A 23944-nucleotide genomic window follows, 5' to 3' on the forward strand; every position below is an offset into this window, starting at 1 on the left:
GGTTATTTCAGATATTATCCTGAGATACCTGCCTGCTGAAGTACGACCGCCCCTCACTGACTAAGATACATAACTAAAGTCACTCAGAGTCCACCTAGACGTAAAAAAATAATATGAAAGTGAGTTAAGAATGAGGAGAAGTTAGGGAAGACTCTGTTATACCTTCTGGGATCGGTCGATGGGCTGAACCAGTCTTCTCCCCCATGGGGATGCCCAAGAACCGTACCCATGGATCCCATAACGTTGAAAGGAATAAGATAAATGTGTCTTTACAAACAGACCATATTAATCTGCTCGTAGATAGGGCTAGGAACTTATAGATAGGGAAGTAACAGAAGAAAATATTAGTTCTAGAAAATGTTACTAATCAACACAGACTGTTGGTCAGCCAAGGCCGTTTTATATTCTTGAACCTAGAAAAAAGGAACAAAGGCTTAATAGAATTATGAATAGTTTATTTTTCTTTCTTTATATGACAAAAGAAGGGTGCACATTAAAAGGGCATAGAGTAGGTGTGAAAAAGGCGTATTTTATGATTGGCTTTTTGCAAATATTAAAATGAATTTTATATGTGTTATGTTAGAAAGTTTAGCTGTATTAATTTTCTTAAGTAGTGTGTTAAATATAGTTCTAGGCTATAACATAATGTTAAAATAGAAACTATGCTATGTAAGATACTTTCTTTAAAGAAAGGACTCACAACAAGATAGCAGTCACAGGACACCTAAATCTTTCCGAGAAAGAATTTATTGCTCTCTTATCAGAAGAAATTAACTTGTTCCCACCTCGCTCAGCCATGACGACGCTATCAGGATTAAGAGGAAGAAGTTGACGATGATCTGACAGAATCCTTTGTTTGAATGGAATTTATGCATCATGTAGGAGATGTATGAATATGCAACAGGTTATTGTTTTTAAGAGTTAATCCTCTGTAACATGTGTCCTTTTTCAGGCTTATGTTGCCCAGAAAAGGTACCCGGACGTCCATAACTCTTTGTTTCTGTTGTCTCATATTGTCCTAACCCAAATTGTCCAAATTATCATTACTCTAATTATATTGCTATTTTTATAACTATTTTATTATCATTAAACTTTTAAAATTTTAAAAAACAAGTGATTGGCGTTTTTCACAGTAGGTGTCTTGGGAAGTCTGTACCTTCTGAGTACCTCAGCCAGCTGGGAAAAAGAAGAGGATGATTGGGAACTTAGCATAAAAGGGGGCTGCGTTCCCCAACAATTTTAGAGACCCCCATGGGAAATGCCCCACAGCCTTTCCCTTTATTCTAATAAAATTACAGGACTCCTCTGTCTCCTTTTTTGACATAAACCTCTGGCATCTTGGATTAATTTTCTTAACAATGGGGTGACAGTAGATGTGTGAGAAATGAGCTATTCCCTGGTCACGCAGGCCTCTGCTTCAGTCTGTGAGTCTCGCACATGGCGATATTCCTGGAAGACGGTTCTTTCTACTGTCCCTGGAGGTGCTTAGTAGCCTCCACGTGCTTGAGGGCCACTCGGAGCCACTTGCCCAATACCACGTCCTGGCAGCCTTTAAAAATCATTAGAGACCCCACGACCACTTATTTGGGCAACCTGGTGAGTGCTCGGTCACTCTAGCAGTGTTTCCTGACGTTGAGATGGAACCTGCCATATTTCAATCTGTGCCATGGGCCAGCCGCCCTGGTGCTGCCGGGGCAGAGGCGGGACGCGGCGCTCTCTCCCAGCCCGGCTCCCGCGCGTCGCTGTCGCTTTAAGGGCCGCCGGGCCGTCCCGTGGTGCACCGCGGCGGGCTCGCGGGGGGCAGCGTGGCCGGCGTCCGTCCGCGCGCTCGGTGCCGCCGCTCGCTGCGCAGGTGGCGGCGGGTGCGATGCGGGGCTGAGGGGCCGCGACCGCAGCACCGACCCGCTCACCCAGCGACCCGGCACTTGCCGCCGGCTCCCGGCCCCGCTCTCCGGCTCTTCCCGCCGCCGCCACCGTCGTCGTCGCCATGTCTTCGGGCTTCTCCTTCGGCGCGGGCACCCTGGGCTCCACGGCGGCCGCCGGGGCAGGAGGAGGAGGAGCAGCAGTCGGGGGTTTTTCCTTCGGAACCGCCACGCCGAGGTAACTCGGCTCCCCGCTCCTCTCGGGTCGGCCGTGCCTGCAGCCCCTGCGGCCTGAGGCTGCCACGTGGGCCTGGGCCCAGCCTGAACACGGGCCGTGGGGGGCGGGGGCGGCCCGTGCGTGTGTGAGTGAGCGAGGCACTGCTCGGGGCTCCGGCAGTCCCGGCCGCAGGGCCGTGTCTGCCCCGGCCTCCCTCGCCTTGTCTTCTTCTGCGCCTGTAGAGAGCGATCTGTTCAGCCGCTAATAATTAAGGGAGTTGCTGTTCTTATTGTGTTTTGCTTTGGCTTTGGGTGCCTCCCTCTACGGTTCTGCCTGCCTCTCCGAACGCAGGATGTGAATCAGATGTGTATCCAGGTTTCTCTCAGAAGTCAGCCCGCGTTTGTGTCCGCGGCGTGGAGCATGTTGATGCCAGAGCCCACATGTTCAGTGTCCAAAAGATGTTCTGTATATGTTTTGGAAGTTAGGTTCGAGCTAACCCTTTCTAACAACAATAACCTTGTATTCGGTGTATAGTATCTTGGAGTAAAAGGAGAACTTTGTGCATGTGATGTACAGCAGGCTCTGTACTCCAAGCGTTATGGTTTAGGTTTCTCAGAATAATCGGTAAGTCTTTCTTCTTAGTGGTTTGGGGTTTTTTTTCCCCATTTTCTGTTTCTTTGCACACAACTAGACTGGCAGAGCCTCTTTATTCTGACTTGCTTGCTGTTGTACTTCTGTTGAAGATCAAGGTTGTTGTGTCAGAGACTTTCCCAAATGTATTTAGAATTGATCACTGTAGTGTAAACTAAATGCACAGGGGTGGTCACTCAAGGGAGCTTCGCTTAAGGTGCAACATTTGGAAATACCTGTTAGAACCGTGAGGAAATAGCACTGTGAGATGGAGAGAACAGAACATCTGGATCTGAAAGACATCCATTTAATTCTTGGGTTAAATGGCAGTATTGCTTCTTTGGGAGCCCATAGGAGAGGGGAATAAGATTTCTGCGTTTGTTGTAATAATGTAAATGTTGTGGTTGTGACAGATTGATGACTTTCTTGTGTTATTTCTGCTTGGTTTTGGAGGAAGGGGATTGTTTATCCCCAAGTTATCTTGTGGTGGTGGTTTTCTGGCTTTTTTTTTTGTTTTTTGTTTGCTTGGTTTTTTAACTTCTACAGTAAAGCTAATGTAGACTTGATAGAGTTTTTCCTCTTTTGCTTCATGCCTTCTTAATGTAAGTTTCCTGTGATTCAACTGAGCAAGTTAAAATACTATTTGTTAATTCAAAACCATTCTTCTAAATGTACTGAAATAAGAGAAACTCTTTTGTCTTGTTGATCTGCACTTTTAAAAACTGTGTATTGAACTTAAATGTTTTTCTTTGGTGGGCTTTTTTATGTTCCAGCTGGCTTTTTTTATCACTTAAAAAAAGTTTAATACGTGCTAAGTAATAGCAGTATGGGTCTCTGTATTTTTATTCATTTATTTATTTTTCCAAGCAGGACCAGTCTTCAGGGCTGTTGGTCAAAGAATTTCATAGAGGAAGGGGCCTTCTTACTGGTTCTTGAGCATCTCTCTGAGATAATTTGCTTGTGAACGTGTTTAAGACTGTAAGAAGCTGTTCTTCTGAGCTGGGTCTAAGATGATATTGCCAGGTGTTGGGAGAAAAAGAATTCCATTGTCTGGTCCAAGCATAAATGTCACATGACCAAGGATTGTATTCTGGCAGCTGAAAGCCTCTGTGACATGTAAGCCTATCTAATTTGTACTTTGCACCAGCAGCCTTTCAGGTACTTGCACTCTTTTCTAGTTGTTGTTTGCTTACTGTATTCTTCAGCCAGGGGCAGTGCTTCATTCTAGTTCTAGAATTAGAGTTCAGACCTGACTTCACTGACCTGACCTTCCGTCTGTGTTCTTACGGCCCGTGCTTTCTCCTGCTGGTGAGAATGCTGCCATTACTTTGTTCCTACATTTTGGATTCTTTCTACCTTGAAAAAAAGGCCACTTCATTTTATTTGTGTTGGTTTGGTTTGGGATTTTTTTTTGTCCTCCTGTAGTGCCAAATATCACAGTTTGTACCTTAGCTTTCTTCTACGGGAATGCTGTAACACAAAAAACTTGCACAGAAGAGTCATCTACTGGAAAGATGAGACACGTAAGCTCTTGACTAGTGAGAGAAGCACCATGTTTAAGTTTTCAAGTCATTAGGTCCTGGTGCTGCAGTTTGGTATGTTGAAATTTTGGGAGCAAAGACAGCTGAAAGGCTGTGCATCCTGTGTGACAGTTTGCGCGTCTTTGTCCTTCTAAACTTCTTGGCCACTCTGCTTCCCAAATTACTGCTGAAAAAACAACTCACACCTACTTCTGAACTTGCAGACAACTGGGCTTGCCATGATCAGTTTTATTGATAGCTTGAAAAGTTCTAATTCAACAGCTAATTGTACCTTTTTTGGTATGGATTTACTTTTGTGTTTGACTTGTTCTTTTAGGAGCTGCCCTCATATACAAAGAGAGAGGAGATAAGGGGAGAAATGAGAGAATACTGAACATCTAAAAGTCCTTGGTGAAGTCTAAATTGCATTTTATTTCAGTGTTGCTGTTGTACTTAAGCAAAATGTGTTTGTGAAAACTGAACCTGGTTTCTAAAAAGGCTCACAAATGGGACCAGGAAGTTAGTACAAATTATTCATCTGATCTTTCATCAAATAAGAAGAAAATTTTTAAACCCACAAACTCATCTGGGTGCTAGTAGCTGTAATTTCATTGGCTGGAGGTAACCATGATTATTCTCCTGTGTTCAGTGCTAATTGTAAAGCTTGTTTTCTGTTTAGCATGAAGTCTAAAATGTGTAGTCACCCAAAAGAAGTATTAATGCCTTCATTTTCGTAGTGATGACTGATCTGATTATCTCTGTTCTTTCTCTTCCCCTATCTGTAAAAGTAGTTATGAAAGTTGATTTTCTGTAACTTTCTGACAGGTAGACAGTCTGAAAAAATACAGTAGGCATGTGGTTGGAATCTGTGCAAAAGGATAGCATTTTGGTTAGAAAATTAATTCATGTTTCAGTGTGTTTTGATAGTAAGATAGGGTGAAGCTGTGGTGTTGATGTGAATGGTTCTGTGTCTCTGCTTATCACTTAAGAATGAAAGAAAGCAGCACTGGTTGAAATTTCTGGTCAGAGAACTAACTGGACTTGTAACCTGCTTTGAAAAGATCATACAGATTTGTTATCATCTCTGTGCTTCCTCTAGCATTTGTTCTCTCATTTCAGTAGCATGGGGAGAACAATTAGGCAGAATAAATGAGATATCTGGCAGAGAAAAATTTAAATTTCTAAGTGGTCTAGTAAGGTCAATCAGCTCAACACTGGCTGAACAAATGCTGGAGTTAGTGCCAGGGAAGCAATGGGAGTTACAGAGCTGTGGAAGGAAAGGGGGGAACGGCTCCTTCTTTCTGTTCAGCAGCAGTGAGCTTGGACTCTGTCTTGCCCAGCTGGGTTGTTTGTGATGAATGATGTTTGTGGGAAAGTGAATGATGGCATCTGAAAGAAATTGATGTAAGGGGGGAGTGTTTTCATTTTGAAATAGAATTGCTGCTAATAGTCTTGTATTTTGTAATAGCTCAACAGGAGGACTTAATTTTGGAACTCTGGGCTCTTCCACTGCTACAGCAACTACATCGGCTCCTTCATTGGGTTTTGGGAGTGGACTTTTTGGATCAAAATCAACCACTGGCTTTACACTAGGAAGCACCAGTACAGGTAGAAAAGAATTCTTGTACTGCGAGTTTTGGATTCAGCAGTGAAGATATAAATTATATTTACTCAAACTGGGTCATACTAAAATTTTTACTCTTTTACAGTCATTCTGTAGCTTAGAATATTACTTACAGTTTTATATTAGAATAATATTAGAATAATATTACAGTTTTATAAAGCTGCATCTTTGAGTAGCTTGAAAGATCATGAATTAAGAATTAAGTGGTACCAGTGCAGCAGAAAGACAACTGCAATTACCAGAAAACTTCCTGGGCTATGTGTAATTTGTTTTGTAGTTTGAATCCTGGTGTATTTTAAAAATCTTAACTTTTCATCCAGGATGCTCAGAATTGATTTAAGATTAAGGTATATTTAGATTTTAAAAGTAGTTTAAAACTTTATGAGATTGTTTGCATTTGTAATGCAATACTTGTAATTCTGCAGTAGTGAATATTTCTGAGTTTGTTGTTTGGGGGTATTTAATGCAATATGCCTGAAGGAATTGAATATCTTCTTAGGTCTCTAATTCAGCCTGTGAACACACAGCTTCTTATAGCAGTAATGGAGTACAAAATTATAAAGCTTTCCTGACAGGGTGGGGTTTTTTTCAGCTGTCAAGCAAACATAAAAATAAATTTTACTTTGCTGCAATATTGCTAGATAAAATGGTCTTTTTCTTCTTGTATGCTTATATAAGTAGATGGAGAAAGTTCTAAGGCCCAATCTACTAAAAATAAAATCAGCAATAGACTGAAAGCTTGTATTACTGTGTTTGGCTACACTGGGGTAATTTTCTTTCAGTGATTCTTTTGATAATCAGACGTTTTTAAAATATGAAGAGGCCTAACACTGTGTCCAGAATAGGCTCCTTAAATTACCAGTGGGCCAGAAACCCTAAACCAAGATAGGATTTTACAAGGACTTTAGACTCTATAATCCTTTTCATTGTACTGTAAATCTGCTGGTTTGCATGCTGATAATATGTACTACCATGTGGCTAAAAAAATACATGGTAGAATTACTAGTTTTCATCTTTTTTCTTTACGTTATTTGAAATTTCAGATAATATACTGCTGTGTTAACATCAGCTTCACTGTTATCAGCATCTTACAAAGACAAGTTACATTTTTTTAAATCAGTTGTGCTTTAATTTCTGCTGCTGGTGTTTACCCATACTGTTTTCTGTTTTAGTATATTCTTTTTCAACACACTACAGAAAAAGAACTTGTGTAATAGTTGTCTCATAATGTTGTATTAGTTCAGGATTTTGTTTCATGTTTTTTACTGTCACAGCTTCTCTGTGGCCTTCTATTTCTGTTCTTACCCTGTTCATTTGTTCTTATTCTTAAAGCAGGAACAGCAACAACTATTGCTACAGGACTGACATTAGGTAAGGACCTAATTTTAATATTACAGAGACAGAAATCCCCAAGAGTTAAATCTTTCTTGTAATGTATGGAGCTAGTGATCAAATGTGAGCTTTTTCCCCATAACTAATTGCTGTTTGCTTTGCTTTCCAAATGTTAAGGCTGTAAATCAGAATGGAGCCCTGAAGTTCTGGGCATTCTTACTTGTTAAAGGATTCAGTCCTTGTACAACAATGACAGTCGGAGGTTGGACTTTGTATTTATGTTCCCCTAATGAGTTTCATCCTTTAGCAGAGGGAAGGGAGATCTGTTACCAAAGAATTATTCATACACAATCTCTTGGTCTAGTGAATCCTGTGTGAACATGCTTGTTTGATAATTATCTCTTTAAGAAGAATAAAGAGGGTTGAACTGGGAACAGACTTTAAGAATATTTTTTGTTTCTCTGATCCATCTATGGTGAGTATTTTGTAGGTGTCATTAGAAACACAGGAGTATATGGGTTGCTGGTGGCTTGGTTTTGATTTTGTTTTCTTTTTAAACAGCAGCTGAGGTCTGAGGAATAACTGAGTTTGGTTATCACTAATGTTAAGGGTGGAGGTGCTACAAGACACAATGCAGTCAAAGAACTTAGGAAGCCATACTATGAATAAATAGGTAAAAATAGTGTTGAATAAAGAAGGAAATCAAAGGGGCAGAAGGGAGAAGCAGCAGCTAACCCAGGAGAGACTGTGTGATACATAGTCATGTGGAAGTAGTACTGTGCAGACGAACATTAATTCTTTTCACTAGCTGGATGAAATTATGTCATCCAAAACAGCAGTTACTGAGAATACAAAGTATGTGTTTGCTGTTGTGGTTTGAGTATGTACATGCACACTCCTTTACTTTGTAATAGGGATTCTAGAACGTGAAATGTGTTCTTACTATGAAAACAGCATGAATTAGAAATTGTTTTGCTTCAAAAATATTTAAAAGCTTTGAGGGAGTAACATTTCAACATACTTTTCTTGTTTACAAATTGAAAGGGTATGTGCATTCATTTTGGTGTGCCTATCTAATTGAGAATTTGTAGTCTGTATTTTGAGCAGTATTGGTTTTAGCTCCATTTTCCAATGTTTGTGTCATCTACTAGATGCTTTTGGTGGAAGTAGGTTTTTCTTAATACAGTTTTAGGATTCTAGTAGGTATAATTGCCAGTCCAGAATTAAAGCCCACTGGATCCCTAGGATTTCTGGAGCAAAAATGCCTGTGCAATTGATGTAAACCACTGAAATTCATTAGAAAGTTCTGTGGGAATATTTTACTTGATGCAAGTGATCTTTTGTGCTGTGTCACTCAGGCTGGTTAAGTGAGATGCAGAAGAGGTGGTGAGTTTAGCTTTCATTCTCAAACAGAATGTTTCACGAGTGATAACTGGTTTTGGATTTCTTCTAGGCACACCTGCCACCACATCAGCAGCGACCACAGGCTTTAGTTTAGGTTTCAGCAAACCTGCAGGTTCAGCCACGCCATTTGCTTTACCTGCTACTTCTACCTCAGCGGGTGGCCTGTCATTATCATCTGCTCTTACATCAACTCCTGCAGCAGGTAGGAAAATGTTTAGGGGTATGGGGCTATCTTTGGTTTGCTTGTTAACAATAAAATTTTATTGTATAACAGTTCCACATCTGTTTTTCTATTATTTATGTAATCTTGTGGTCCATGAATAAAGGGGTTCATTGGACTTCTCGAGTTCTAAATTTGGGTACCCTAATACAGACAGAATTATGGTCAGAGAACCTAGTGCTATAGACAGCATATAATCCAAGTCATTAGAAGTGTAGCAAGAGCTGATTTGTCATGTACAATTATTATTCTTATTGTTAACCTCACTAAAGATTGAAACCTTCCTTCTTACACGGCTGCAAATTTGGGAAATGTCTACCTGTTGCAGATGGCCTGAAATGGTTAACTAGCATTGGAAATAATGTTTTTAAACATTTTAAATTACTTCTCATATTATCATACCTGTCATCATATTTAACTCAGCTGAACTGCACCATGCATGATGGTATTTGAGACTCTTATTTTTCTTAACCTTCGTAGTCTGCATTTGAGCTCACCTCTCCAAGCTCAATGTCCTCTGTTCATTGTCCCTTTATGCTTGTGGTCTTTCTCTACTCAGTTCTTCCCTTTATTACTAATAATTTTTAATTGGTATTCCAGAAGGCAGCTCAAACCACCATGGAAATGTTATTGTATCATGTGTCTTGTGTAAATATTTTAATGTTAAAACATTGAAATTTCAGCATTTTAATATAAAAATCAGTGTCATTTACTAGTTCAATTATGCTCTAAACTAAAATCTGTCCTAAGTTCTAGAATCTGTAATGTTGTGGGCAACTGCCACGATTTTTTTATAGTTGCAGGTAAATATGGACTAATTAGGGTTATGAGCTTGCAAAGCAAAATAACATGTAATTCAAAAGGCTATGGCTTTGTGTGAAAACTCTGCAGGAAATAAAATCACTTATTATCCAGTTATGATAAAGATGCTGTTCAGACCTTTCAGTTATTTTAGATTGTGTATGTAAGTATTTGAAGACAGTGTCTGCATTAATCTGGTTTCCTTTCTCTACAGGAACTACTGGCTTTACATTAAATTTGGGTGGCACAACTGCTCCGACTACAACTGCTTCCACTGGCCTTTCCTTAGGAGGAGCCTTAGCAGGCTTAGGAGGTTCACTCTTCCAAAATACAAGCACAGCAGCAACAGGTGAAAGTTATTTTAGTTTCTTCCCTTGTCTCGAAACAATGACATTTAATGTGTGATTGTACAATGTAAGGTTTATTTTATACAAAGTGTTAACACTGTGGAAGTGTAGTTTTTAACAGTGTTACAGGTAAGAACAGTGTTGATATCCATGGATGATAAAAATGAACCTGAAATAATTGTCTCCTTTCTTACTCTTAATTTTTACTTAACACTCTTTCAAAAGTGAAAATATAAGGGAATCTTGTCATTCCCATAATTGGCTCAAGGAAGTTGATGATATATGGGGAGAGGACAATGATACGTGACTATCTATAGAGAAATGGAAAGCTCCTTATTTTTGGTGGGTTTTGGTCTGAATAAAAGATTTCATTGTCAGTGTTGTTGTCAGTGACATCACTGTCATTTCATAGCTTCCTTTTTTAGCTCTAGAGGAAGAATTTGTGCTGTGTTGTAGTCTTGATAACAATGCAAAAGGTGAAAATACTGTTTGGATTTTTTGTAGGACTTGGGCAGAATGCTTTGGGTTTGTCTCTGGGGACAACTGCAGCTCCTTCAACTACTGCCAGTGAAGGGCTTGGTGGCATTGATTTTAGCAGTTCTTCAGACAAAAAGAGTAAGTTTGTTTTTAAACATTTTTTAAATTGAGAGAATTATCAGAACACTGCAGCAAAGACTATTTTATTGGGTTAGGAGTGTGGGATTGAAGTTGACAACTAATAACTTCCCTCTTTCAAAGGCATTTCATTTGATTTCATTCTTAGATATTGTGCTTGTACGGAAGAACAAGATTGTGTTTGCAAATACAATGTAATACTAATTAATTTAAAAATATGTATAAGCTTGAGAAGCAGGATGTAAATCCTTGAGCTTACTGGGAGTGAAGACTGAGGGCTGCTTGCAGAGATGCCATCACAGGTTTCTGCTCTGTGTAGACTGTCACTAGAGGGAGGAGCAGAGCTACGTTTAAGTAGCATGTTACAAGTGTGAAGAGCACTGGTTTGAAATTACTGTTGTCCAGCTGTAGCAGATCTTAAACTTGTTTTTTTTCCTTTTGAAAGCCTGCACAACTAAAGTGTCCTAATTTTTAGATACTACTCTTCCAAACTGTTTCTGGTGGTGTGTAGTTATATATGAGATATTCTATCAGGTTATTAAAAGCAGTTATAAAAACTTTACTTCTGTGATAGCTTTAAAGTACTTAAGTGAGGGAATGGTGAGCACTAACACATGGACACTTGTTAATTTGCCTTGCTTTTGCTGGGGAATCTGTTAATGTAATATCTTTTATTTCATTCAGGACTGAAATTTTGAATTAGGTATGCCAATAGCTAAAAGAGATGACAATATATAAGCTCCATGAAACCGGCTTAGAGAGTAGCATAATTTGTGGAGAGTTCTTACTCGTAAAAGAGAGGACATATTGACTGTCAAAATTGGAGTACTCTGGATGATGTTGATTGTTTTTGGAATTTATTACTGAAACTTGGGGTAATGAAAAAGCTCTGATGCATGGGGGATTTCCATTACTATAATATTTGGATATCACAATACTTCCATAACATACAAGTATCATAAAATAAGGACCAGAGAGCCACAGAGTGAAAATCAACTTTGGTAGTAGTGTTGTTTAGTTCACCTCTTAGGGTGGAAACTTAAATGAGTAACCTGAATTCCCCTGTATGTTGTATAGTGGAACTGCTGAGTTGGACTACTGCTATGGGGTAAGCAGTGGGAAATGTCAAAGGAGCCTTTTTTCAGATGTTAATTCAGAAGTGTTTCCCTTAATGGCTTGGCAAGCAGCCCTTAAGCAGCCCTTATAAATATCCCTACCTGTGCGAGTGGTAGCACCATGATTTTGAGGGTTTTATTTCCCTTTTCCTCATGAAGCAAAGGAAGGAGGTGATAAGGCTATGAAAGAAAAGTGCCCTAGCAATCCCAAGACTAGCCTGTGTTCTCTCTTCTGTAACTGGTAATAAAAATTTTTGCTTCTGACAATCTAGTATTTCTTTAAAATATGGCTGCAGGGAATAAAAACCTATTCTAAGAGATATTTTCTTCTTGTATTGCTAAGAGAGTGTTAAAAAGACAAAATCTGAAGCACTTACTTGCCTAGAAAGTAGCAAAATCTGATGTCAAATTTTTGTCTTGTAAGTATTGTGACATACAGCAACAACTTCAACAGAAAGAAGTATCTGGAGAACAAAAGTAAAGTATGCATATCTTTCTGCCTATTTTTTTAGATTATCATTTATATGAAGTCCTAAATTCTGGTGTTTGTCCATCATGCTTTTTTCCCCCCTAATTTCATGTAGATATTTTTTCCCGTAAGTAGAAGCCATAGGGAATGGTTGTGAGTGCAATCAGTCTAAAGTCCTGGGTGACAGTCTGCCAACAGTTTAAATAGATGTTGCTTCTAAAACTAGTACTTTCTGCTGGCAGGAGCACTGACTTGTGCAGCTTCAGACGTCTGTGGTACTAGCATTAGCTGTGTAGCTGCTTTCTGCCTTTGTGGCATTGACAGGATGTGAATTAGATTCAGCTGAAGAAGGTGAAGCCCTTTTCTTGGGCTGAGTGGGTGCTCTTCCTAGCAGACTGCTGCGGGATGGAATGCATTTACTGCCACAGCCATAACTAGAAATAGTTGTGCCCTGTTATGCATGATGCTGTTTTCAGTTTTGTTCTGTCACTCAGAGGCATTTGGCATCTTGATCCACAGATGTGCAGTTTAGAGTGTGTAGGTGGCAGGTAAGCAGTAATATTTTCAGTTCTGTAAATCTCACTCACTTCTGGACTTAATGCAATAGCAGAATTCTTTGAGGAAGCTCAGTGGGCAGGTGTTCATTGCCTTCATATCTGAGAGGAGTCTGCCATTGCTGAATTTTAACACTTGAATGTTTTGTGGGTTCAGGTCAAAGTGAGTTGAGGTTGCATAAGCAGAAACAGGTTTTGTATGCAACTGCAGTTGTTCATGTGTTTGTAGTGACACAAGAGGTTGTTACTCCGAGTGCCAGGAAGTTAGCACTTCAACTGTTGAGCCATTGTTCCTGAAAATATAGTTACTTCTGAAGGGGTTGTAAATTAAAACCCACTTTCTCTTGCAGCTAGCCTAGTCTGTTCCGCTTATCATGAGAAATCAAGTAGATTGTAGTCATTAGTTCTTCCTTAAAATCTCATTAAGATTCTTTTGTTTCTTCTTCAAAGCTTTATTTATGACCTACAGTTTTTATCTTCTAGGTGACAAAACAGGAACAAGACCAGAGTAAGTGTCAGATTTTCTTTATGTTCCATGTTGTAATAGAAAAAACTAAACAAATATTTTCACTTTTCTGCTGATTTGATACTGAAAAAAGATCTGTTTAACCAACATTTGCCATATAGGTAATTTACTAATGTTTGGTCATGATTTTAAGCAATTCTTCCTTCAAATGCAATACCTACAGCTTATCTGGCATCTGCTGTAGACCGATCATCTGATCCGAAAAGTGGTTTCTGCAAACTTGCAAAGTTCTCACACCGCAGGCTTGAACCCTGGCATAGGATCTGTGTGTGTTAATCCAAGTCACTCCTAGTTGCAATATTCATGCAATGAGTGCAAAACTGTGTAATCACTCACCTGAATGTTTTAGTGATATTTACTAGACAAGCAAAAATGTTTGGCAGTATTGAAGGACCACCTAAACATTCATTGTCTCTCGTAGAGATAGCAAAGCGCTGAAGGATGAAAATCTACCTCCAGTCATATGTCAAGATGTAGAAAATCTACAGTGAGTAGTGATTTTTATTATGATGGTTGTTCAGCTAAAGTATTGTATACTGTTGATGCTCTGTGACAAGAAGAACACATTCCTGCAGGCTGCATGAAGGATAAGTTACTAGCCCAGGTCCTCTCAACAAGTCAGTTTTGGGAACAGAATGAATGAATAGTTCTAGTAGCTGAAGTCTTAGCATGGTTTTTTTGAGTCTCACTTTTTCATGTATTTATGGAAATGGGTCTGCCCAACAATATGCTTGTACCCTTCTCTCTCAGAGTATTAAGCCTGTTGCACATGCATAGTGAGCATTGAACCTTATATCCATATTGCATGTGCATCATGGATCTTGTATGGAATAGAGAATTATAAAAGTCTTCCCTCGGGCAGGAAGGAAATGGTTTGTAGACTGGGCTGCATGCCTTGCATTTGTGAGTTAAAAGTGGTAATTGCTTTTTCACAGATGCTTATGTATTACTGTATATATAAAATGTTCTGTATATCTTAGTTTGTCAGGGGTCAACATAACATTTTTAAACACTTGCTATTTAAAATTGAGGAAATTGGGGAAGGGGGATTGCTTTTGTTTTGGTTTGGTTATTTGCAGTATTAGCATGCTAGGAGTTAAGATAGTACTACGCCATATGGTAATTTTACTGTTCAGTACTTGGTTTTGGAAAAATAAATTTAATAGCTATTTAAATAATGTGACCAAGAGGTAAACACATGAGTACTTCAGGTTCATTATATTATGCTTCTTTCCTCCCCACCCCCATTTTTTTACCTTCCCCAGGAAATTTGTGAAAGAACAAAAACAAGTTCAGGAAGAAATTAGTAGAATGTCCTCTAAAGCGATGCTTAAAGTTCAAGAAGACATTAAAGCTTTGAAACAGCTTCTCTCTGTGGTTGCCAGTGGGTTACAGAGAAACATTCTTAATATTGACAAGCTGAAAGTTGAAACTGCACAGGTATAATTGAATATAACCTTTGTTATGTAGAGTTTATGTGCTGATTATTTCATATAGGATAGCTAGCCTTTTTTATCAGTCAACATGTGTCCCAACTAAACAGCTGTTAAGAGAATGAAAAATTGAATCACTTCTGATCTCTTTGAAGTTACTGGGGGAAACTGAAATTTGTGCTGTCAGTATTTTCAGATAAGTACAACAGCAGTAAAATGACTTCTCTTCAGGAAAGCAGTCCTACAAAGCAAAGGCAATAGACGGGAATGTGTGTGCACTTTAGTTCAGTTTTAGTAGTACATTCAGCTGCTAGTGAAGACACATTTGTAACAACATAATAGACTCTGGAGCAGCAAAAATACGAAGACATGTTCTTCTGATGGCTTTGGAGGAAAAAAATACCAGTTTACCCTATAATGTTTCAGGGACCAAAATTTCTTGATTAGCACTACTATTCATTTAGGGAACTTGAGTCACTTCTCTGTCCACCAGTCTGTGTCTGAACTGTGCAGACAGTTTGATCTCAAGTTCTGATGCAGATATTTTTCAAGTTCTGTACCACCTTTATTTCAACTAGCATGTCAAGGCTGCTTGCTATATAAATAAGTGATAATTTATTCTCAAGTCAAAAATTTGATGTTTTTCTTTATTCTATAGTTGCCCCTTTTCAACAGTTTTTTGTGAAAACAAAAGCTAGTTAATGATATTTTTATATTTCTGTACATAATGCAGTTGAGTATAATCACAGAACCAGGCACTGAGAAATTCTTAATGGTAAAATTATTAGGAAGTATTAAGCAGAAGTGTATGCTGTAATTATCATGTATAACATTATAATTTCCATAGAGAGGCATTTATCTAAAGTGATTTATGTTTTTTAAAAAGTCAAAATAATCTTTTTTTCCTATTTTTTCTCTTTTAGGTATGTTACTTCCTTGTACCTGACTATTGCTTTTTTCCCCCTCTACCCCTCAATAATTACAATATTTCTGAAGTAAAATAAAAAAAATTGTCTCTGACAGTTTACTATAGTATTTTCTCTACTTCTGAGCACTTGATGTGCTTTCAGTATGTGGTATCTTTTGTTCTGTCCCCAAACTTTTGTTGGTATTTGTGGTTCTCCAACTTTCTGATAGCCAGTTCTTTGGATAAATTCTGATCAAATTTTACACAGTGTTAAATACATGAAGAAAATATTTTATGTGAGTGAAGAGTAGAGTCCTAGCATTTTTATTTTTGAACACTTTGTGCAGAAGCTTATATTTTATTAATTTTCTCTTGTTTATTTAGGAGCTAAAGAATGCAGAAATAGCATTGCGAACACAGAAAACTCCTCCTGGTCTTCAGCATGAAAATACAGCCCCAGCAGAGTAAGTTACTGTTACTCATAGAAAATAGTCAATAGTACAACTCGGAGAAGAGGAGAATTGAGAAGACCGTATTGCAACCTTTCAGTACTTAACAGGGGCTTGTACAAAAGGCAGGGACAGAGTTTTTAGTAGGGCCTATTATGATGGGGACAATGATTTTAAACTGAAGAAGGCAGATTCAAGGAAGAAACTTTTTGGGTGAGCGTGGTAAAAGTGGAAAAAGTTGCCCAGTGACATGTTGGATGCCCTGTCCCTGGAAGCATTCAAGGTCAGGATGTCCTTGCTTATGGCAGGGGATTTGGAAGGGACCTTTCAAGGTCATCTAGTCCAAACCAACTGTTTAAAGATTGTATGAACTTCATAATATGATTTTTTTCCCTTGCTTCTTGTAACATTTATATGGAATGCTTTATAGAATCAGTGTTTTATTTCTTCACTTAAATTATCTTTGTGTCTTCCACATGAAAAATACCCTTTGCTCTTGTTGCGATTGTAGAGTGACATCAACAATGTTATACAACCTCACTGTGCAATTAATTGAACAAAAATTTGCAGCTAACAGAGATCAGGTTAAAAAGTTCAGACAAGTTAGTAAAATTTAATCATACAATTTCACTGTATTACTCATCTAGCTACTTCAGAATCTTGGTCGAACAGTTTGAAGTACAGCTGCAGCAGTACAGGCAACAAATTGAAGAACTGGAAAATCATCTTGCTACTCAAGCAAATAATTCACACATAACTCCACAAGGTAAATGTTTCAGTTCTAATCTTTTGTACACAAAGAATTTAGCAACTTATAATAAAAGTTAGTAATTAAACTTTCCCCTCTTTCTTTGTTGGGTTTTCTCATTTAATGTACTGAACAAATTAGTGTTCAGATGAATTCTGTAGTTGTTCAAGGTAAAGATTTGAAATTAAAAGTTCCATTCATAAGGGTTCTTGAGCAATTTAACATGGATCCATTTTCTGAGTTGTGATTTTTAAGCCTGGTTTGTTTTTACATCTGCATCTCCCTCCCTTCACCATCTAGCTGATGTTTGGCACCTTCTGTTTTGCAGTGGCCTTCTGGCCAGACAAATCTGGGTGCCTGATCTGTTAGCACCAGATCAAAATGAGAACTTTTCCTTAGTTTGGAGCCTGTTGGCATTGCCTTCAACTCTGACCAACTGAGAACATTTTGTTTTGTTTGCTGACACATCATTCAATCTTGAGAAAATCTCTCTGGTCACAGAATGCTGACCTCTGGGCAGTAGTCTTCTGGTTGTTTACTATTCCTGTGGTCATAGACAGCTTTATCTTCTGGGCCATTTTAGATACAGGTCCTGCAATAAGTAATGATTTCAAGTGCTTGTCTTTTTGTGCTAAGTGCTACTTGAACATCTTGCCATCACAGAATGGTGCACAAATTTTATATGGACTTTATATGTCAAAAAGCAAGAGGACTGTCTAGATCTAGCTTCCATAGTAAAAGATCTGCTGAATCTTGAGGGTTCTCTATCTTTGTGTGACCTTCTTGTCTGTCAAGAATATGAGAAGGATGCCTTCACAGGTTTTCCTAAGGTTTTCAGCAGTTTCTACTATAATCAAAAGGTTCCTTGCTTGTGTAGGTGAGGGTCAATCTGTTGTGTCAGTTTGAGCATATTGTTAGCAGTATCTGGTGATCTAGTCAACACGATTGCATATGTAGCTGTTACCATACAGAAAAAACTTCATTTGCCATGCAGATTTCCATAACTCTGAATGTCCTGAAAATTTTGCACTATCTAGTAGTCAGTATCAGCAAATTGCCTCCAGACTAATTTGAAACTTGTGACCAGTCTTCCTAGATACTGCTGCCTCCACAACCCTGTGGGCTGGCATGAATTGATTCTACAGCTTTCCTGTTTTTCAAGGGTGAAATTCCTCTATGGATAGGCAAACATTTTCAGTTCAAGAATCATTGCTAGATCTATGCATCTTCAAGAACTTGATAGCTACTATATGCATTTCAGTTTACATATATCTAAATATATTTGTGTTCAGGCTATGTGCATCATTCAGAGGAAACACAATAGCTGATCTTTTCACAATGAAAGAACAACTTCAGTACTTTTATGTCCTCCACTTTGGTACATTGTTTCAGTGCTTCTATGAGAACAGCATTTTTTTGTGAGCAGATACCTCATTCTGCCAAAATCCTTGAGATTTTCCCTTTGGTGCTAAGGTTTTGCCTTAGTGTTCAGTCAATGCCCTGAAAATACTTTTATATCTCTGTGGGAAATAGGATATCCGAAATAAAAGGCAAGAAGCTCCCTGTTGGTGTTTCTCTTGATTATGATATCCTTGTTGGTAGAGCCAGATTAAGAGATCCTGTGATGCTTATTAATTATGTCTTTAAAATGTAAATAAAGCTTTCATTCTACTACTTCTGACAAAATCGACTGAACACTTAAGTATGTTTTAAGTCAGAAAGAGTGGAAAATATATACAAAGGCAAGCAAATCTGATTTAATGTATCTAGGTAAAAGCCAGTGAGGTAAAAAATGTTCCTATGTAATTAGGTTAAAATTAGTTTAAATAATGCTTTTTCTAAATAATAGAATCATAGGAAGCTTTTTACCATGTATATAAAAATAAATCTGAGAAAATAGTACCTTTCAAAATAAAGTTGGAAGCCCTGTTGGAAAGTTATTAATGATAATTAATTTAAATTTATTAATTATTAATTAATTGTCCAAATCCTTGGATAATTTGTGGCACCCAGTTTCTGGGTCAAATCTCGTATTTCATGAAATGGTTTTTGTGTTTTGTGTGCTGTATGGGTTTTAGGTGATCTTCTTACTTTGGTATAAACACTGAATCTTTTCTTCTGATAATGAGATTGTTACTTACCAATATTTTATGTGCATCTTACAGATTTGTCTATGGCTATGCAGAAAATCTATCAAACATTTGTAGCTTTAGCTGCACAACTTCAGTCAATACATGAAAATGTAAAGGTATGTTTTGATGTGTTCCTGTGTATTTCCTGTATGACTGTAAAGGATCATCTTCAGGTGGTTTTGTTTTGGGTTTGTTTGTTTGGTGGTTTTGTTTTTGGTTTTGTTTTTTTTTTGTTCTTCTGTTAAATTGACTGCTTTTAAAAATTTTCAAACTGTCCCAGAGAAGTGCTTTGATTAAAAAACTAGCTTTTGTTCAACTGAAGTTGCATTTAAAGTATTTACTAATAGGGATGACAGCAACTGACCACAATCATTTGTGTTACAAAATGTTTTTCATTTAACTCCTTTCCTTCTAATTGTTGATTTTTAAAATGTCTGTTTTCAAGATCATGCTTGTATGTTTTGATTTTTGCCCAATGACCTCTTGATCTCAGGCAAAGATGATCTAAATCTGCTCTTGCTCAAATAGGTAACAGGAGAAAAAAAGTGACTTTCCATATGTAAGATTTTTCAGCATATCAAAGAATGTTGTTTAAAGTTGTGTGCTGTTCATTTATTGTTTTTAAACCTGGCTTTCAGGGTAAGTAGTATTTGTAGAAAGAAAAATAAAAGTATCAAAGCTTAGGTATCAAAGGTCCTAATTAGGCCTATTTTTTCCATCACAGACTATGGCTCATTCCATTTCCATTTTCCCATTTACTGTTCTGGATATGTTGACAAAATGTCACTGTACTCCAATCCTTTCAATTCATGATTTTTCTTGAAAACATCAGAATCCTTCTTGGCTACAAAAAACCAAACCAAAACAAACCAACTTGAAGAAGAGTACAAATGTTTGAAATTGTTTCTGCTAAGTGACTTCCTTAATAGAAATAGCTGTGTTGAAACTTCTGCTGGTTTCTCTCTCTGAGCTTCTTCTGCACAGCATTGCTAGTTCTCTAAACATCTGAAATTTTTTACTTTTTCTGAATAAAGTTCAGAAATACTGAGGATCTTGTATGATCTTGATTCATTGCATTGCTTCTGTCAGCATAGATACTCACTGGTTTACAAATACCTGCCAGCAGGTATTTGTGCTGCTCTTAATTCATTCAGCCAGGTGTAGAATGCATCAGTTCATCCATATTTTCAGCAGCATTACCCGAAAGGTTTCCCAAATGTTTTCAGGGCTCGTGGCTTCTGAGATCTGAGTGTAGCCTGAATTTGTGCAGTGGTCTTTTTGATGATACATTTTTGTTGTTCTTACGTATGAACAGCTGGATTAGTGTGCAGATGTAAGCCATAGCTTCTTCAGTACTTCTCAGTGTGACTGAACAGGAAAGACTTTAGTTTAGAGTAGAATTCTGTTGCCTGAAATTAAGGGAGTGGTTTGAAGATTTTTCTTCTGGGAATTTTTTTTTGAGATTTAATCTAGTGGGTGAATATGGATGCTGGTATTTTGGAAGGCATTTTATAAATAGAGCTTTAAAAAACAGAAAGATGCGTACTGCTTAAGTGAATCTGTCATTATAACAATCTGTTTTAGTTTCTCGGCTACAAGATGCTAGAAGGGGAGAGCAGTTTTGAAACTGGTCTCTGCCTAACCTGATGGTTATGATATGGTTTGTGGAAGGCAGAGCTGTGATCATAGTTCATATCTTTGCCTGATGAAAAGTAAGTGTGCTTGGGCACAATTTGAGTAGGTAATGTTACTAAATCATTCAGCATAGCATAGCCTTAAAAACTGCTTTATGATTTCTAATGGAATTTGTCAACTCTTAGGGCAGTCAGTATGCTATTGTATTAAATTCCATCAGATTTTTACAATTGTCTTTTCTCTCCAAAGACAGCACTTCTGATGTGATAATGAGGGCATTCTTTGTGTGGTTCCTGCTGTTGCTGGTTGATCTGGAATTACAGGGCTTCAAATCCTGAGTGAGAATTTCTGGACTGCAAACTCCTCTTACGCCTTCTATAAACTGGAAACTGTTGTCCTTTAATAAATCTATTTCATTTAAAGATTTCCTGTTATAAAATGGAAATAATTATCAGTTATCTAGTTAAAGCTTTTTATTCCATTTTTGTTATGCAAGATACCTGTAGTTTCCTCATGTATGACAGACAGAAATTGCTCGTGATGAGCAAGCCAAGCTGGGCTATTGCCAAAGGTGGTGGAGTTTTGAGGGGGGGAAAGGGCAGAGGCAAGGGAAGGTGTGGCATCATGACACAAGAGATTTGGGCTTCCTGTTACCCTAAGGCAGAATGATCTATTGCATTTGCTCTGTGTTACATTGCTAATGAAATGCATCAGAAACAAGAGTGAATTCAAAAATTTAGCTTTTTGGTAAGAAGAAATGCAAGAGTGAAAGGAAGGAAAGAAGGTGAAGGTGATAGGGGGCAAAAGCTATCCCTATCTCTAAAAGACTCTATGGTGGAAAGGTAGCACTGAAGAAAAGTGTGTTATTTTATAAGCTAGTAATGTGGCTTTATTTTTCCTCTTGGATCAGCTAAGTACAGTGATTCAATTTGAATTGTGGTGATTTGCTCCAACATTGAAAGACTCAGGCTGACATACTGAATGGTATCAGTTATCCTCAATGGCTTTGCAGAATTTAAGTATGCAGCGTGTTCTGGCTGTGGCTGTCGCAAACCAGTTCTTTCTATCTCATAACCTGACAAGGTTTTTTGGGTTTTGGAGGGAGCTTCTCATTTGTTTTGGTGGTGGTGTTTGTTGGTTTGGTTTTTTGTGGGTTTTTCTTTGTTATTTTAGGAAATTATTTATAACTCAGCGTCTCTTTCCTTATTAAGTTAAGGGTTTATGTCTGATACATGGAACTAAAATGGCTTCCTCCCATCCCCTTCAGATGCTCAAAGACCAATACCTTGGCTACAGGAAAAGCTTTCTGGGAGATGCCATGGATGTGTTTGAGGCAAGACGAACAGAAGCAAAGAAGTGGCAAAGCGCGCCACGTGTTACCACTGGACCGACCCCTTTCAGCAACATACCAAATGCAGCAGCCGTTGCAATGGCTGCAACACTTACTCAGCAGCAACAGCCTGCTACAGGTCTGAGTGCATTCAAGTTATAGATTATTAGTGTTATGACAATAGTAAATTCGTGTAACATTTTCTATGAGGTCTTCCTTTGTGTTAGACTGAAAATCTAAACGTTGTGATGAGCGAAGTTACTGATACATAGCCAATAGAAAAATGCAGGGTAGACTTAGCAATAATTATACAACAGATACTTATCTTGTGGATTTACTTGTATTAGTGATACTTACTGTATTGTTCTAACTTACCCCTTGGAATGTGAGTCTTCACTCTTAAGTAACATCTCTGAATACATGTAGTATAGCCTCTTTCCAGAAATTGTATCATTACAGTAAATTATTTTAAATTGGAGAGGAGAGAATATCTAAATGCATACTATCTTTTCTTTATGTAAAATTAATAATGCTTTTTTATATAGCACTTTGGAACTGTAAAATGAAAAATGCTGTAGAACAAGAAGGATAGTGAAGCAAATCTCTGTAGAATAGGAAGTCAAATGTCTGGCTTATTTTGTAGCCAACTCTTTTGTTAGTATGACGTTGGAGCATTTTGCTGGCCATTCTACTATTGTGAATAATTAGTAGAGAAAGTAGAGTGGGTCACTGGTTCTGCCTGTGCATGTGAGTAAGAGGAAGACCAAAACAAAGGAAATGCATGACCCACTGCAAATAAAGAGTGGATACTTGTGGCAAAGGAAATAATTTAAGGCACCTTATTTGAGGTTGTTATACTAACCAACCCTCTCTGAGGAATTTCAGAATACAGACAACTGAATTTGTATGTAATCAGGGAACAGAAATAAGGTCAATTCCATTTAATTTTACTTGAACAGGGATATATATCTGTGTCAGCAAATTATGAAGAGTATTGGTAGCTTCATTCTACCTTTAATTTCCTAAAATATTATTCACATAGGTGTACTGAAAGCGATAGTGCTTTCTCTGGTCTTGTAACAGCAGTGATATTTTGAATGATGCTAATTAGAGACGTATGCAGCAACCATGTTAAATTCAACACATTACTTGATTGTCCTTGCCTTTTCATAAGAGAAATACAATATGCTTCCAGCCCTCACCCTTCTAAACAGCAGGGAGATGGGTTTAAATTATAGGTATGCCAAATTACTTTGAACAGAACAGAACCCAAAATCTTTGTGAAATACTACTTTTCAGAATTTCAGTCATAGACCACAGTCTTTCTGTTGTTGCTATGTTAATTCATTGAAATTTTTTTGAGGTGGCATCTTCAAAAGAGTTTGGTTTTAAACAGAAAACATGAGTTAATGTAATATTATGCTTCAGAGGTTTTAATACAGATAGTAGTATTGTTGCACACTGTTTGTGCAGCCTAATATTGCCAAAGTAATTTACTCTTCATCTTTTTCCTTATCTTACATTTGTTTTTTTAAAGGATTAGTTGTTTATGAAAGTCATACACTTGGGATGTCACATTTAAAATCATTCCTGCACTTTTATGAAATGAAGTGAGGGATTTGAAGTTCCTGAACTTCCTAGTCCAGATTCAAGGGAACTGCTAATAACTTCAGTGAACTTATGCCACTTCGGCATGACTTTGTGAATATTCTCTTAGTAATAGGAATGAAGAGAGGAGGGGGAAAAAAAAATCAAATGGCAGAATTGGCCTGTACCAACATAACTGAGGTAATGTGACTCTGTACCTTGAGATACTTTGTAACATTTTGTAGTGAAAGGAGCAAATGGGAGTGTGTGAAGTTTGGTTTGTGGTTTGTCTCTTTTTTTCATAGTTGTTTTGACAGAGTATTTCAGAACCCAAAATTGTGCCAACTACAAGCGTGATGCAGATAGAACAAAGCCATTAACTTATATCAAACATGTCAGCAGAAGTAGACAACAATATTTTTACTACTTACTCAGTTGGAATACTTTTACCCTCTGTGCAACTCACTGGAGGACCTGAAGAAATAGA

The 23944-nt window shown here is 37.9% G+C and overlaps 1 protein-coding gene across 2 annotated transcripts in view; it reads left to right on the forward strand.

Annotated features, from left to right (window-relative positions):
- The first annotated feature begins 1945 nt into the window (after positions 1-1945).
- The window catches only part of NUP58 (nucleoporin 58), a 36087-nt gene continuing 14088 nt past the window's right edge, over positions 1946-23944 (forward strand). The window contains exons 1-13 of one of the 2 annotated variants that reach the window (XM_066544839.1): positions 1946-2100; positions 5698-5837; positions 7186-7224; positions 8639-8791; positions 9825-9959; positions 10462-10572; positions 13194-13218; positions 13658-13723; positions 14502-14676; positions 15961-16040; positions 16673-16791; positions 18939-19021; positions 21808-22009. In XM_066544839.1, the coding sequence (XP_066400936.1) occupies positions 1988-2100; positions 5698-5837; positions 7186-7224; positions 8639-8791; positions 9825-9959; positions 10462-10572; positions 13194-13218; positions 13658-13723; positions 14502-14676; positions 15961-16040; positions 16673-16791; positions 18939-19021; positions 21808-22009 (1441 nt within the window). In that variant the 5' untranslated portion in view covers positions 1946-1987. The remainder of the gene's footprint in view (positions 2101-5697; positions 5838-7185; positions 7225-8638; positions 8792-9824; positions 9960-10461; positions 10573-13193; positions 13219-13657; positions 13724-14501; positions 14677-15960; positions 16041-16672; positions 16792-18938; positions 19022-21807; positions 22010-23944) is intronic. The other variant, XM_066544841.1, reaches the window with a different exon arrangement.

This window comes from Molothrus aeneus, chromosome 2, assembly GCF_037042795.1.
Source record: "Molothrus aeneus isolate 106 chromosome 2, BPBGC_Maene_1.0, whole genome shotgun sequence".
Lineage (NCBI taxonomy): Eukaryota > Metazoa > Chordata > Aves > Passeriformes > Icteridae > Molothrus > Molothrus aeneus.